Source organism: Protopterus annectens, chromosome 5.part1 (genome assembly GCF_019279795.1).
Source record: "Protopterus annectens isolate FY-2018-M chromosome 5.part1, PAN1.0, whole genome shotgun sequence".
Lineage (NCBI taxonomy): Eukaryota > Metazoa > Chordata > Ceratodontiformes > Protopteridae > Protopterus > Protopterus annectens.
In genome coordinates, this window is record NC_056736.1 from 710,959,625 (window position 1) to 710,976,843 (window position 17,219).

The window sequence follows — 17,219 nt, forward strand, 5'->3', positions numbered from 1 at the left end:
GTGATGTATGTAAAATTTAACCTAAGTTAGTAATGCTAAGTAAAATGACTGCCTGCTTTACTCTGGATTTCATGCATTTTCATGCCATCATTTTTTTTTTGGTTTGTTTTCAGTAATCTGAGTGGACTGTCATGTCATCCAGGATTAGTTTGTCTGCATTATGCCCAATGAATGCATGGTAGGCTGTGGTCACCTTGAGACTTTGAATTACATAAAACTAGTATCAGTTATCACATGTATATTCAGTCTATTCAGACGTTCACAGAGCTGGTAGCTGTAGCATGTGACAAAAGGTTCAAGGTTCCCAGATTCCATATGCAGGCAGACATACTCCATACCTAATTTCTGAAAGTCATTCAGCAAAGCCCCTATAAACTCTTTTAAGCAACTGTGCTTGTCTTAGAGTAAACTAGAATCAGTAAATCTGTGAAGTGTATAATTAATCTAGTTAGAAGGGGGGAAAGATGAGTAAGGCTAGTCTTATGTGTACCATGCATGTACACTAACGTACACTAATATAATACTTGAGTTTTACTTCTATGACAGGATTGCTTTTAAACTCCAGATGCTTTACTAATGAAAACATCCCCTTCTGCCCAGCATCCACGGATCAGTGCCTGAAGCTGCCCTGCTTGATAGTTTCCTGTGTGTTATCATGTTTCTGTTAGCAACACATGCTGTAATATGCATTTTCACTATATAACAATGCACCTGGTAATAAACTTTGTCCTGATTATCTCACTTACATGCCGTCTTGAAGTCCATCATGTAGTAGCATGAGGCAGTCTGTAAATTGACTCAAGGGTCCAACACCCAACGACCCACTACCCTGATACTACCTCATCCCATGTCTGGGGAATTAAGATATAATGTTGTCATGTCCTGGATATTATTGGCTAGGCTTGTAAAGGCTCTTGTGCCATTAGCCTAGTAATCACCTATGGCCCCATGAAGTTGGTTGCTGAATCTAGGGTAATTACCCCAGTTCTTGAGTGGCATGCATGTAGTAGCCTTCAGATGCCTGTCAAGAACCATTTGGAAAACTCAGGTGACATATTGTAATGTTACCAGTTCTACCTGCTGTTTCCCAGTGGAATTCAAAGAAGAATGTTCTCAAGTATTGCTGTTTGTCAGAAATGTTAGGGGTCACTCACCTCCGAGAGTAGAACAACCAGATCCAGTGCAAAAACCATGGTGTAAAAGATGGTATCTTTTCTTTTTTTCACAAAAGCACACTGTAGATCTGTAGTCCTTCTAGATATTTCTTTTCATCTCTGCTGTCCACCCAAGAAATGGCCCAACTGAAGTTACTTCTTAGGATATTATGATTCTGATTGAGAAAAGTGATGCTTTCTATTCCCCACTGGATTGGTAAGAAACTGGCTGCTAATTAACCACTGAAGATATGTATCGCAGTTTACAATAGAAAGGGTATCATTTTAAAGAGTAACACTTTATTTCAGAGCCCTTTCATACTGTCACTCCTTATTCTGCCATCACTGCATGGTAGTATTGTGTAATTTATATTGTAGCCAGAGGTTGTGTAGAGTGGGCAGTAGTATTGTGTCATTTATGTTGTAGCCAGAGGTTGTGTAGAGTGGGCAGTAGTATTGTGTCATTTATATTGTAGCCAGAGGTTGTGTAGAGTGGGCAGTAGTATTGTGTCATTTATGTTGTAGCCAGAGGTTGTGTAGAGTGGGCAGTAGTATTGTGTCATTTATATTGTAGCCAGCGGTTGTGTAGCGTGAGCAGTAGTATTGTGTCATTTATATTTTAGCCAGAGGTTGTGTAGAGTGGGCAGTAGTATTGTGTCATTTATGTTGTAGCCAGAGGTTGTGTAGAGTGGGCAGTAGTATTGTGTCATTTATATTGTAGCCAGAGGTTGTATAGAGTGGGCAGTAGTATTGTGTCATTTATGTTGTAGCCAGAGGTTGTGTAGAGTGGGCAGTAGTATTGTGTCATTTATATTGTAGCCAGCGGTTGTGTAGCGTGAGCAGTAGTATTGTGTCATTTATATTTTAGCCAGAGGTTGTGTAGCGTGGGCAGTAGTATTGTGTCATTTATGTTGTAGCCAGAGGTTGTGTAGAGTGGGCAGTAGTATTGTGTCATTTATATTGTAGCCAGAGGTTGTGTAGAGTGGGCAGTAGTATTGTGTCATTTATGTTGTAGCCAGAGGTTGTGTAGAGTGGGCAGTAGTATTGTGTCATTTATATTGTAGCCAGCGGTTGTGTAGCGTGAGCAGTAGTATTGTGTCATTTATATTTTAGCCAGAGGTTGTGTAGAGTGGGCAGTAGTATTGTGTCATTTATATTGTAGCCAGTGGTTGTGTAGAGTGGGCAGTAGTATTGTGTCATTTATATTGTAGCCAGTGGTTGTGTAGAGTGAGCAGTAGTATTGTGTAATTTATATTGTAGCCAGAGGTTGTGTAGCGTGAGCAGTAGTATTGTGTCATTTATATTGTAGCCAGAGGTTGTGTAGAGTGAGCAGTCGTATTGTGTCATTTATGTTGTAGCCAGAGGTTGTGTAGAGTGTGCAGTAGTATTGTGTAATTTATATTGTAGCCAGAGGTTGTGTAGAGTGGGCAGTAGTATTGTGTCATTTACATTGTAGCCAGAGGTTGTGTAGAGTGGGCAGTAGTATTGTGTCATTTATATTGTAACCAGAGGTTGTGTAGAGTGGGCAGTAGTATTGTGTCATTTATATTGTAGCCAGCGGTTGTGTAGAGTGGGCAGTAGTATTGTGTCATTTATGTTGTGGCCAGAGGTTGTGTAGAGTGGGCAGTAGTATTGTGTCATTTATATTGTAGCCAGCGGTTGTGTAGAGTGAGCAGTAGTATTGTGTCATTTATATTGTAGCCAGCGGTTGTGTAGAGTGGGCAGTAGTATTGTGTCATTTATGTTGTGGCCAGAGGTTGTGTAGAGTGGGCAGTAGTATTGTGTCATTTATATTGTAGCCAGCGGTTGTGTAGAGTGAGCAGTAGTATTGTGTCATTTATATTGTAGCCAGCGGTTGTGTAGAGTGGGCAGTATTCGTTTTCAATGTGCTTCCATTATGAGGAACAGTAATAAAACAGAGGTGGTCAGTCGAGTCCAGTAAGACTAAGGTGGTGCAGTGGTTTTGGGAAGTTAGAGTAACATCAAGAAGGATTGCCTGTGTGACCTAAGCAATATTGTCCTGATGAAGTGGTCAACCATTTTAGCAAAAGCCAAACAATGTGAACACTTATAATTGCAGATTAGGTAAGCTTCTTCTTTCATTACTAAAGTTCCCTACCAAAATTGCTTCCTTGAAAGACAAAATGAAAGCAAGGTAAATGATGATTTAATAAAAATGACCCAGAAATGTCTTTTGATTATGCTATATATTTTTTTATAAAACATTGAATTTGAAGCATATGTGTATCACTTAAAACTAAGTTTTGTAAAATGTGTTCGAATAACTGTTATTTAAGGAACAAAAAATAATTTCAAATTCCACTGCAACTTTTTAAACATATTTAGTGTATAGGATGTCCTAATTTTGAATAAAATTACATTAATTTTTACAGCAGTTGTACCACTGCAGAGCTGTTACTTTACTAGAACATCATGCTATATACAGACCATATATGTACGCAACTAGTATAAAAATCCCAGAGTCATAAAAGCAGGATGGGAGAAGTACCAGGTGCTAAGCTGAAACTTTGTTGTCATATTTTAGGTTAGCTTTTTTCAGATTTTTCAACACAATTTCTGTGAAATCCATGCTATGTGAGAAGTGTATGCATGTGTAACTGTAGACAGGTATAAATACTAAGCATCCTTTTGAATTAAAGTTGCCTTATTCAAGAGATGTGTGTGAGTAGCCAATTTAGGACTTAGGAAATTTTCTTTGATTCTTTGATTCTTCTGTGCAAAGTACATTCTGTGAAAAACATACCCTGTTCCTGAGTTGGTCTGTATCCAGAGAAATGAAATCAGTCAGCAATGTGAATATGATATGAAAGTTTTCATGTAAGGTGTTATTTTATGCTTTTAAGTATGTATTTATTTTGATTTTATTTTGTTGAATCTACAATATGATTTTTTTTTAATTTCAGAATTGAACCACTGCTTGGTGCAAGTGAAAAATTCTTGCATGAAGTGGATGTATTCCAGAGGTGAGTCCCCTTTTAATTTGCAAGTTGTTTTTTGGTCATCCTGAAGTCTCATAAGTCCAAGGACTGGGAAATGTTTTGGTCCTTTTTCTTAGACCATGTAACATTTTCCAAGGACAGCTCCACCCCGATGTTCCTTTCCCCATCAGCAAGTGCTTTTCTTTCTCTTTAATCCAACCTCATGCATTTTTTTCTGACTCTACCTAATTTTGCAGTTTCTCCAAAGTGTACTGTAGGGTTTCAAGTCTTCCATGATTTCCCCTTTTGTATTTGTTGTAGTATCTGTTAATTTATATAGGCATTATTGGTTTAGGAAGACCATTGAGTAGATTAAGGATGGCTTATTTCTAAGGAATTTAAAGCCTTCACAAAACATGAGTTAGGTCAATGATTCCAGCTTGAAGCGAAAATACACATTTCTTGGGACAACTGCAAAGTCAGTCTTTTAAAGTTGCACCTCCATAAGTTCCATATGTCCAAATTCAAGCTACTGAGAGAGTCTGTGGTTTAAAAATATAATTCTTGAACAAAATTAGTTAATCTAGGTACTCTTTGAAGTGTAACAGATTTAAATGCACTATAAAGAAGCTCTGTAAGGGTTACTAGTGGCAGATACAGGAAAAAATATATAATTATATTTATTTATTTGTTTAACATTTGTTGACAAAGAAAGTCCGACTAGAACAAAGCCTATTTTCAGAGGAGGCATGGGAAGAAATGCTCCAGAAGCATGTCTTTGGAATGTGGGAGGAAACCGGAGTACCAGGAGGAAACCCACTCAAATGCAGGGAGGACATACAGACTACACACAGAAGGCACCCCAGCCGAGAATCGAAACGGAGCGCCTCATACTGTAAGATGGCAATGTTAACTGCTGCTCCACTGCACCGCCCGGTATTGATATTCTTTGCAAAGTGTCTGCACCACTCGCAGTGGTTAGTATTACTACATAATTTCTTCTACCCCCAGCATTGTTGAGGACTGTTGTACTGTAGTGACTGTTTATCAACTAAAGACTCTCTCACCCATAGTATACTGTTTCCCCACACTGTAATACATTTTTGCCATTCCTTTTGCGTCTAGTTGTTTTCTACATCCACTAAGAATGGGTGTACAGAAAGTATTCTGAAATTTTGCTTTATTTAAGAATCTCTGGAGACGATATATGTATATGTTTTCAGCACTTTTTGGTTTGTTTTATTTATCTTCTGAACACATGTACATGGGCTCTTTTTTAACCACCGAGACTATGAGTTCCTCTTGGGAAATTGTAAATATTTGTTCAGCTAAAGTGTCCTGATTCCTGCCTGGCTTTTCCTGAACTGGTTATGCAGCTCTGTGATATTAAATCCTGCTGAGTTTTTTTCTATGCTATTTGATGTAACCAAGATTTGAATACACCTGAATCCCTAGGAACTCAGGTTTTATGGTTCTGGTGAAAAGGAAGAAGTGTAGGGCTAAAATGTTTTGCTTGAGCTTTTCATGAGCCAAAATCATCTAACATGGTAGGCAGTAAGATGTAGCCATTTGTAAGGAAAACCCCCTAAAACAGCTATGCAAACCCAACACAATGCCCATTGAAGAAGGTACAGTCTGAGAAGAAACAGCACCTTTGGATGCAAACAATTTTATTTATTTATTTATTTATTTATTTACATTTGTTGACCGGGAAAATCTGACTGGACACAGGTCCCTTTTCAGTGGAGGCCCGGGGAGAAAAGCTCCACAATAAAAACAATTAAAAACAACAATTACAATTAAATCAAGCTGAGGTGGCAGTTACTGTCAAGCTGTATTTACTAACAAATTGATAATATTAAGCACTTGCATACATGCATACAAATATTTCAAGCATGAGCATTAATGCCCTTCTAGTCTGCTAATATACCAAAACAGTTGTTCCCATAAGTGCCCAGGCTGTTCTGAAAAATATCTGAACTAGTGTTTGCTTTAATCTAATTTGGTAGTCAGTTCCATGCATCAGCTACTGTGTCAGAGAAGCAATACACTTTTCATTCCTATAAAATCTTCTACATAGATTGTCTGATGGTTCTCTATTACTTTTTGATAACCCCAAACACTGTCTCTAAATGCCCTTATATACCCGAATAAGGTAATCTCTTAAATATCTATGTGAGGCATTGTACAAATTCAGATATTTTAGTCTTTCATAACTTAAAATCTGATGTTAATCTTCATGTAATCCTTGACTGTGGGGACTCGGCTGTTTACTTCAGCTCACGCCTTTCATATTCTCGAGCTAGGCTGTACTCACAGTGCTTCTCTCTAAATTACCCCAGATCTCGTTTGCCACTTTGTGTGTCAGACGCTTACGACTGCTGTCAAGTTTTGGTCTTTGATTAAAGTGAGTTTTTTCTTGTTATCTACCTGATGTATCTTAAACTATATTAAAACTATCTCCCGATTACTTAATCTTTTACCCACCCCACTTGCTTTATTTTGTTAGTGTTTTTCTACCTCTTATTACTGTTGGTAGTTTTCTCTTGCGTACCATTGCTGGCACTCTTTATTACCTGTTAGGTATTTCTTGAATACCATAGTTGTTATTTTCCTTCTCTTCTCCTTTTCTTTAAAAAAAAAATTCTCTTCTCCTATTATTTTTCATAGTGGAGTGTGTGTGGTTGCTTGACTTTTGTTCTAATGGCTGAAAAATCCGACATTCCTTCTAAGCCTTCTAAGGGCACTTCTGCATTTAAAAGATGTCAGAAGTGCGATAAATTCTGATGGGCATGTTTTCTGTGTGTACTGTCTGGGGACAGAACATTTACAAGAGAACTGTTCTATTTGCCATAGTTTCTCTGCCAGAACTCCCACTGAGCAGAAAAACAAACTTATCATGAAAGGTTTACTAAAAGGGGATTTTGAAGAGGCCATTTCTGGGTCCAGGACCGAAGCCAGTTTGTCCCCCTCTTCCTCTTCTTCTTTTAAGCATAAAAAGAGAAATTACTCGGTTCTGAGTACCTCCTCGGAACTGCCTAAAAAAGTATTGAAACAGCCTTAGGTGTCAATAGTTCCCTCAGCACTGAATGGCAGAAAGGACTCTGCACCTACTAAACCCTTGGATTCGGCTCCAACTATCTCTGCACCAAAAAGTGTATCGGTACAGGAGCATTCAGATTTCCCCGCTTATGAAGGTGCAGATACGCCCATTCGATCAACCCATTCAGGGACCATCTATCAAGCCCCTTTGTTGAACTGAGACCCCCTAGGTCTCCGTCGACTTCCTCTGTTCAATCCGTTAAGAGTCTCTCGGAATCAGACATCATGAGACTGTTGGATCAGCTCCTGATAGCGAGTGGATTATCTTCCATTCCCAGCCAAGTTGGCACCAGGACCGGTTCTATTACGACTCCAACCCATCCTCCTCCTCCAACTCCTGTTGAGTCTTTGGAGCCCACGGCATTAACCCACCCAGCTCCAACTGTCTCAGTTCTGGCAAGAACCTCTTCTGCAGAACTGAGGATTGCCTTGAGCTCTTCCGTTTTTTTGTAACCAGAGACCTCCCAGGGTTGAGACTTTGTGGCCGGTTCTAAGGGGCATGAATCGACATCATTAATTTCAAAACTTTCGGAGCCTTCCATGACCCTTGGTACTTCGGCTGTTGTTGGATCAACCCAGGCTTCGGGATCGATGGTCACCTCCTTTATGTAGGATGGGACCACAGTTCCAAAGGAGTCTGTTTCAGTTCCAAGCTCCCATCCCTCTACGGGGGAGGGTCCTGCCTTCCAAATCATGGAGAAGGCCTTGTCCATTTTGGACTCCCAGTCTCTGCCTTCCCTGTCGGGCCAAACTTCTACTTCCCCACGACCAGGGCTTCCATTAGTTTCATCCGTAGGACAGAGGGCACAGAAATCCCAGGAAAGACCCACCTTGGTGGTTTCCTCTTCAGACAGTTCCTCGGAACATCCCCCTGGTAAAGTACCTGTGAAGAAAAAGTGCGAGAGGAAGTACTTAGACTCCCTGGAGGAGTCCTTCACTGAGGATACCGACTTTGATGAAGGGAAAGGTTCCCCGAGGTCATCCCCTGATGATGTTTCCTTCGGGGGACATCCTGGAAATCCTGAAACAGAGGGGTAGCTGGTCTTCCCTGCAGCCTTCTTTGAAGAGTTTGTATACTTGGAGGTTTTTCATACCCAACCCTCTACCTCTTGGATCTCTCCACCCACTGTTGAGCACATTAAACAGATCACACAGCAGGCATAGAAGATGCCAGACTCCATCGAACTGATCCCCAAGAGACCTGACCGGACCCCCCCCCCAAAAAAAAAAGAGCAACATTGAGCCAAGGGCATACCTGTAGATGCCATGGTGATAGCAGTAGCCACAAAGAAGGAACTTGCTGAGGGAAATCCTACTATCCATCCTCCTAACAAGGAGTCTAGAAGCATGGATAGGTTTAGGAAGCGCAGTTACACTTCATTGACCTTCGCTCTCAGGTCTTTGAATTACATGGCGCACTTTACCAGGGTGCAGAGAGATCTGATTAAAGAACTTTCAGTTACTCTCACAGGAGCAGTAGTTGAAGGGGTATGAGACAGGGTTACCTCTCAGCTCACCACCCTTGAATCAGTTTCCCAACTTATCCATGAGGCTAATAACTCATGCAGCCGAAGGGATGACAAGAGCAGCGGGTTCAGGCATTGCCATTAGGAGACACGCCTAGATGTGCTTGTGTGACTTTGTGGGGCCATTCAAAGCGTCACACATCAATGCTTTGTTTGACGGATCATCTCTTTTTGGCCATAAAGTAAGACACACTGGCCAGGTGTGGGAAGGATGGGAAGATTCTTTCTGCCATAGACGTATGCTTCTTCACTCCTCAACGGCCCCCGAGGTAGAGAGGGAAGTAATAGTAATAATGGAAGACTACGCCCTAGAGGCGGAGGTGGTCCACAGAACCAGGGATTCTTTCTCTGGCACCTACTACTAGCACTCCTGAATGGAGGCCTGATTGCCTTTCTCTGAAGGCAGTCGGGGGACGACTATCCCTGCACCAAACCCGTGTGGCAACTAATTACATTGGACAAATGGGTGCAGGGAATCATTTCCAGAGGTTGCAGTATTCCACTTTCTTCAAGTCCAAAACCCACCAAAAGACTCCTGGATGTTCCACCCAGTCACAGGGAAGCAGCAGTAGTGGAAATTCGAAAACTGCTCAAGAAAAGAGTCATCCAAAAAGTTCCACCATACCAAATAGGATCTGGGTTTTACTCAAGATTCTTTGTAGTGCCCAAAAAAATAGGGGACTGGAGACCCATTTTGGATCTCAGCCAGTTCAGCAAGGCAGTTCAGCAAACCAAATTTCAGATGGTCTCAGTACAGTCTATACTTCCATTCATGGAAAAAGATGATTGGATGTGCTCTATAGATCTTCAGGGCGCATATTACCACATAAAAATGGACAAATGCTCCAGAAGATTCCTGCACTTCCGGCTGGGAGCCAGTTATTTTTAGTTCAGAGTATTGCCCTTTGGACTCACCTCAGCCCCCAGGGTGTTCTCCAAATGCATGGCGATGGTAGCAGCTCATCTCAGGCTACAAGGATTTCGAGTCTTTCCATACCTCGACAACTGGCTCCTTACCGCTACCACCAGGTGTCAGAATGGACGAGAGGCAACCAAAGAGGCAGAAGGTAATAATAAAACACGAGCCTGTAGGTGTAAACAGCAGCAGGTTTAATCACATAAACACCACACAATACAAAGCGTTTTCGTCCACCAGACTTCCTCAGATGTAAAATGAAAGAATGAAGGCTGTGCCTGCTTATATACCCCTCCCAATCTAATTAGTAGTTAAAACAATTGTTTAATTGACACCAGTTAAATCCTGTAACTAAAATATTCGTGACAACCTACCAACTTGCCACAAATACAGATGAAAGTGGATAAAAACATGCACTTTTAAAAGAACTTTAAAATAAATATATAAATACTAAAACCATCCCAATGTGTTGGACAGATAAATAAACATGAATCAAAAACCAACAAAAGGAACTTGCAAAACAATATATATACTTATTTTATAGTTTTGCAGCTCTCATTTTTAAAATGGGGGCAATGGATATGTATTCATTCAGCCCTGGGAATCTATTGGCTTCCAATAACAACTGCCAAAATATTTCTCTCACCTCTATCCTATTTTCCCACGGGCCCCCCCTCACATCACATTGCACCTTCTCTAAAACAAAGAAGCCCCATTTTGCTTGGGGACATGTCAGTGTATGTTTAAACAAGGCATTTTTAATGTCTTCGACTCTAATAGCATATAAATGCTCATAAATCCTCCTTTTGAGTTTACGAGTAGTTTTTCCAATGTAAAATGCACCACAGGTTTTACATAGGGCTAAATAAATCAAGCCTTCACTATTACAGCTGGAAAAACTACTACTCTGAATCTGATGGTCTCTTGACAGGATGTATACAGAATCCTGTCTAAGTATATATGGGCATTGGGCACATGCCCCACATTTGTAGGTTCCCAATTTCTTACATGAAACAACAGAACCATTATACTCCAGCAAATCCTTGAGGTTCCTGCCTTTTTTATATGTAAATCCTAAGGTGTTGGTAAACAAAATGTCCAACTCTGAATAACACCTAAACCTGCTCCAGTGTTGAGTAATAATGTTTTTAACCCTAGAGGTATTCTGATTATAAAACGTCACCCCTGGTTGTTGTGTGGTACCCTGCACATTTATTGGTACTATCACACTTGTATCTCCTGTTCCCAAAATAGGGGCAAACCTATAGTTTCTCCCATTTTTTACTTCCTCCAAAACCTCATCAATTAAATAGTTAGAATACTTCCTAGATATAAACATTTCTTTGATTCTCTGACTTTCGTCTTCGAAGTCAGAGTCCAAAGAGGTCATCCTACAACTACGGACAAATTGTCCTTTGATAATACTTTTCTTCTGTTTAAACGGATGGGAACTAGTGAAATATAGGTACGAGTTAGAAAAGGTTTCCTTTCTGTATACATTAGATGTAAACTGCTGCCCTAGGATGTCTTTTTTAATAGTGATGTCCAGAAAGTTCATATAGTCATGTGTAATTTGGGAAGTAAATTTCAAAAAATTAGTGGTACGGTTTAGATAGTCTATGAATTCTGTTAACCTTTCCATACTACCTTTCCAAAAAAATGCAAATATCATCCAGGTAACGTTTGTAATATACCTAATATTGTGCATATTCAGACTGGAGCACAAACTTCTCTTCCCAAACCATGAGCACAATGTTGGCATAAGTAGGGGCACAACTTGCCCCCATGGCCACTCCCTGGATCTGTTTAAACAACTCACCCTCAAAAAATATAAAGTTGTGTTTCAATACCAAATCCATCAACTCTGTATAAACCAGAAAAGTACTGTGGTCAAGTTTTACATGTTGGTGAATGGCATCCTGGAACCATTCTGACCCTATAGAGTGTGGAATCACATTAAATAAATCCTGAATATCAAGGGTTACAAATATTAAGGAATCTGAATACATGTTGCTATTAATGCTTCTCAAAAATCCCCAGGAGTCCTTAAGTATACCATTGGCCCTAACCCTAAATAAGAGTGGTAGCCAGGAAAGGGGACTAGCCATCATGTTGGACCAATGGAGTACAGGGAATATTACTGTGGATGGACCATGTCACACCCTACATGACTTTAAAATTTACAATTACAGCAGTGAGGAGATTGACAGGAAACATTTTCTTTTATTTTCAAAAGGTTTTAAATTCATCCCCTCTACAGGGGGTAATTTAGTGGACAGCTTAATAGACTTGAGGATTTTTCTACGGAAAAAGAATTTAGATATTATGTTTCAGGGGCAACAGGATGGTGGTACTAATAGTGGTATTAGAAGACCTAGTACCTATAATCCCCCTATACACCCCAGCTAAAAAAATTTTGAAAGGGAGGTCAAGAAGAAATCAGGAATGTTTATAGGGGTGGATGGCATGGTAAATTTAACATGACTAGAGAAGAAAAGGTACTTCTCAAATCTATTCAAGAAAATAGATACCTGAGGGTGATGCAACCCGACAAAAGTGGAGGGGTGGTCTTCATGGACAGTATTTTGTATTCCAGTAAGATGATGGATATGCTTAATGATACCAACAGGTATGTTAGGGTATGCAAGAATGAGATTAACTTAGCATACCGTAAGATTGATTTGGTTTTACAGGACATGCTGAATGACAATTTTATAAACCAGGACACTTTTAAGTATCTCAGTGTGGACAGACCCCGTATCCCTGCTATTTTCGGGATACCCAAGGTACATAAAAGTGTGGAGGATCCACCCCTGAGACGCATTGTGGCAGCCAATGGCTCTAAAACCCATCCGTTGGCCAAATTTTTGGATATAAAATTAAAAGATATTTGGGTTAGGGCCAATGGTATACTTAAGGACTCCTGGGAATTTTTGAGAAGCATTAATAGCAACATGTATTCAGATTCCTTAATATTTGTAACCCTTGATATTCAGGATTTATTTAATGTGATTCCACACTCTATAGGGTCAGAATGGTTCCAGGATGCCATTCACCAACATGTAAAACTTGACCGCAATACTTTTCTGGTTTATACAGAGTTGATGGATTTGGTATTGAAACACAACTTTATATTTTTTGAGGGTGAGTTGTTTAAACAGATCCAGGGAGTGGCCATGGGGGCAAGTTGTGCCCCTACTTATGCCAACATTGTGCTCATGGTTTGGGATGAGAAGTTTGTGTTCCAGTCTGAATATGCACATTATTGGGTATATTACAAATGTTACCTGGATGATATTTGCATTTTTTGGAAAGGTAGTATGGAAAAGTTAACAGAATTCATAGACTATCTAAACCATACCACTAATTTTTTGAAATTTACTTCCCATATTACACATGACTATATGAACTTTCTGGACGTCACTATTAAAAAAGACGTCCTAGGGCAGCAGTTTACATCTAATGTATACAGAAAGGAAACCTTTTCTAACTCGTACCTATATTTCACTAGTTCCCATCCGTTTAAACAGAAGAGAAGTATTATCAAGGGACAATTTGTCCGTAGTTGTAGAATGACCTCTTTGGACTCTGACTTCGAAGACGAAAGTCAGAGAGTAAAAGAAATGTTTATATCTAGGAAGTATCCTAACTATTTAATTGATGAGGTTTTGGAGGAAGTAAAGAATGGGAGAAAGGATAGGTTTGCCCCTATTTTGGGAACAGGAGATACAAGTGTGATAGTACCAATAAATGTGCAGGGTACCACACAACAACCAGGGGTGACGTTACCAGGGATGAAATCAAGAAACCTTGGGGGTAACTATGTGATGTTTTATAATCAGAATACCTCTAGGGTTAAAAACATTATTACTCAACACTGGAGCAGGTTTAGGTGTTGTTCAGAGTTGGACGTTTTGTTTACCAACACCTTAGGATTTACATATAAAAAAGGCAGGAACCTCAAGGATTTGCTGGAGTATAATGGTTCTGTTGTTTCATGTAAGAAATTGGGAACCTACAAATGTGGGGCATGTGCCCAATGCCCATATATACTTAGACAGGATTCTGTATACATCCTGTCAAGAGACCATCAGATTCAGAGTAGTAGTTTTTCCAACTGTAATAGTGAAGGCTTGATTTATTTAGCCCTATGTAAAACCTGTGGTGCATTTTACATTGGAAAAACTACTCATAAACTCAAAAGGAGGATTTATGAGCATTTATATGCTATTAGAGTCGAAGATATTAAAAATGCCTTGTTTAAACATACACTGACATGTCCCCAAGCAAAATGGGGCTTCTTTGTTGTAGAGAAGGTGCAATGTGATGTGAGGGGGGGGGGGGGGCATGGGAAAATAGGATAGAGGTGAGAGAAATATTTTGGCAGTTGTTATTGGAAACCAATAGATTCCCAGGGCTGAATGAATACATATCCATTGCCCCCATTTTAAAAATGAGAGCTGCAAAACTATAAAATAAGTATATATATTGTTTTGCAAGTTCCTTTTGTTGGTTTTTGATTCAAGTTTATTTATCTGTCCAACACATTGGGATGGTTTTAGTATTTATATATTTATTTTAAAGTTCTTTTAAAAGTGCATGTTTTTATCTACTTTCATCTGTATTTGTGGCAAGCTGGTAGGTTGTCACGAATATTTTAGTTACAGGATTTAACTGGTGTCAATTAAACAATTGTTTTAACTACTAATTAGATTAGGAGGGGTATATAAGCAGGCACAGCCTTCATTCTTTCATTTTACATCTGAGGAAGTCTGGTGGACGAAAACGCTTTGTATTGTGTGGCGTTTATGTGATTAAACCTGCTGCTGCTGCTTACACCTACAGGCTCGTGTTTTATTATTACCTTCTGCCTCTTTGGGTGCCTGTTGTGGTTTTATTGGATGTTCATCGTGCATGCATCTGCAGTCATAACAGATGGGTTTTCCTGCCGTCAGGCGGGTCCTCGGTCGGCCGAATTCCAAAGTCTAGGTCCGGCGTCGGATGTCGTCGCTTCTTCCCTGACGTCAGTGCGACAGGGGTATAAAAGAACCAGCCAATGCCATTTTCTTCAGTCATTCTTGCCGCGCGATGCCCGAAGCAGAAGCAGTTCGCAAGTGCCGGCCGGCCAGCTCCTGAGATTACAAATATTTTTCAACCGAAGTCTTCTTGAAAGCTAAGTACCCCGTTGGGGAAACTTTTCTTGCCTCAGACCGATGTCAGGCAAAGTTAATAATTGCTTTTCATGTGGGAAGCAAATACCGCATAAGGATTTTCATTCCCTGCTTAGGCCCAGACCACGACGTCTCGGCCTGTCGTTTTTGTGCTACATTCAGCAGACGCACTATTAAGCGTCGGGCGGAGTTCGCCCAACACTATTTTGGCAAAAGGTTTAATTACATTATGTCGTCGGATGCTCCGACTCCAGTTTTGAGTAAAAGACACAAAGATAAGGACCGACATACGAGGTCCGCGACTTCTACCGACACCACGCTAAAGCCGACTACAGGTGCTCCGGTTTTCAGCGAGGCGCCTACGCAGCCCCTGACTACCGATGACACTTCATTGGCGGTGTCTTCTGTGCCCGAGGTCGCAGGCTCTTCGGCCCACACCCCGACTACAGATACCGAAGCCACTCTTGGCGGGGAAACTCAGAGTTTAGATAGGCCTGCCACCTCTTAAGGTGTCTTCAGGCCTTCTTCTTTTTCCATCAAGGCTTTCACTAAGTCTAAAGCAGCCATGCATACTAAAGACAAGCTCCACAGGGTCCCTCTCAAGGCCCCATGCCTAAAAAGCAGATGCGCAAAATGGCTGAAGATTTGATTACTCTTATCAGGGGTTCTCAACCCCCCCACCCACCCCCCCGGACAAAAGGCCCAGAGTGGAGGAAGAATCCCCTTCCACGGACCAGGCCTCCATTATTTCAGAACATTCTGAAGACCAGGAACATTCTTACTCCCCTTTTGAAGATTCTGATGCAGAGGAGTCCATTCCCTCTGTCCCCCCCCCCCCCGAGGATTACTCTTTTGGGGAAACCTTACATACCTTGAGGGAACACTTCCACTGGGAAGGCCAAGAGTACTCAGACTCCAAGAAAAGGCTTAGGGATTTCCTCTTGCTCCCTCAGCACAGGCCTCTGGCTATACCTCCTGTCTTAGACATACTAGATGATGTGTATTCGGAGGCCTGCCTCAACCCAGATTCTTTACCTCCAGCCCCAGTCAAGCCTGACAGGTATTACCGGGTTCCTGATTTACACCGATTCCTATACAAAAGCCATGCTGCTGACCCAGAAACTATTTCACAGGATCCCAAGGGAATTAAGGCCTCTACTGCTAAAAATCCATTACCTTCAGAGAGAGATTCCAGAGCTTTAGAAATGTGGGGGAAAAAGGTATACACCTCGGCCACCTTAACCATGAGGGCATTAAACTGTCAGTTCCATATGTTAAAGTACCAACAGTTTCTGCTATCACAGTTGAAAAGCAAAATGTCACAACCTGAACAACCAGACTTGAAGGAGTTGCAGGATTTGTTACATAGTGCAGAGCAAGTGGGTAAACATACCTTGCAATGTGGTTTTGATGCTTTAGAGGCCTCATGTAGAGCTGCTGTTACAGGATCAGTCATACGTAGACATGCTTGGCTCAAAGAGCAAACCTTACCAGATCATGTCAAAGCTAAATTACTAGATGCACCTCTTCAAAAGATGTATTGTTTGGTGTTAAAGCTGAGGAGGTATTAAAGAAAATGGAGGAAAAGGCAAAATCAATGCAAACAATGAAAGATTTCCTACAGGTACAACCTCCACGTTTCAGTAGAAATTGGCCTTCAAAAAATTGGTCCTTTCCAGCCACGGACAGACCCCAAAGAGGTAGATACAGGCGCCCGAGGGGTAGAGGGCAATCTCAAGGATCGTTTAGAGGCAGACAATGGCAAGCACCTACACAAAGAGGTGGTGAGGATAGTTTACAGCCATTCAGAAAGCAGAACCAATGACTTTCCCCTTTGCATGCCAAGCAAGGCTCAAATGGCAGCACCTTTAGGCGGAAAACTGGCATTATTTTGAAAAGATTGGCATATTGTCACAAAAGACAAATGGATCCTGGACATTATAGACAGAGGCTACAGATTCCACTTTCACACCCTTCCAAAATGAGAGGCATGCCAAACCTGCCACACAATCAAAGGGCAGAGGCACAAAACAAATTTCAGATCTCATGGACATGAAAGCTATTCAAGAGGTACCTGCACAAGAACAGGGTCAAGGTTTTTATTCCAGACTATTCCTGGTACCAAGGAAGGGCAAAGATTGGAGACCTATTTTGGACCTATCCATCCTAAACACATTTTTACTCGTGCCAAAATTCAAGATGCTCACATTACAGCAGCTTCTTCCCATGCTGGGCAAGGAGTCTTGGCTGGTAAAATTGGACCTCAAGGAGGCATACCTGCATGTCCCAATCAGACAAGATTGCAGAAGATACCTCAGATTTCTTGTAGGTTCAACCCATTATCAATTCTCTGCATTGCCCTTTGGCTTATCTACTGCGCCCAGAGTGTTCACGAAATGCCTGGCATCAGT

General features: G+C 40.9%; 1 protein-coding gene across 2 annotated transcripts in view; it reads left to right on the forward strand.

Annotated features, from left to right (window-relative positions):
- The window catches only part of INTS4 (integrator complex subunit 4), a 1,189,969-nt gene that overhangs the window by 981,984 nt on the left and 190,766 nt on the right, over positions 1-17,219 (forward strand). For both annotated transcript variants that reach the window (XM_044073339.1, XM_044073340.1), the window contains exon 19: positions 4,079-4,138. In XM_044073339.1, coding sequence (XP_043929274.1) covers positions 4,079-4,138 — 60 coding nt within the window. The remainder of the gene's footprint in view (positions 1-4,078; positions 4,139-17,219) is intronic.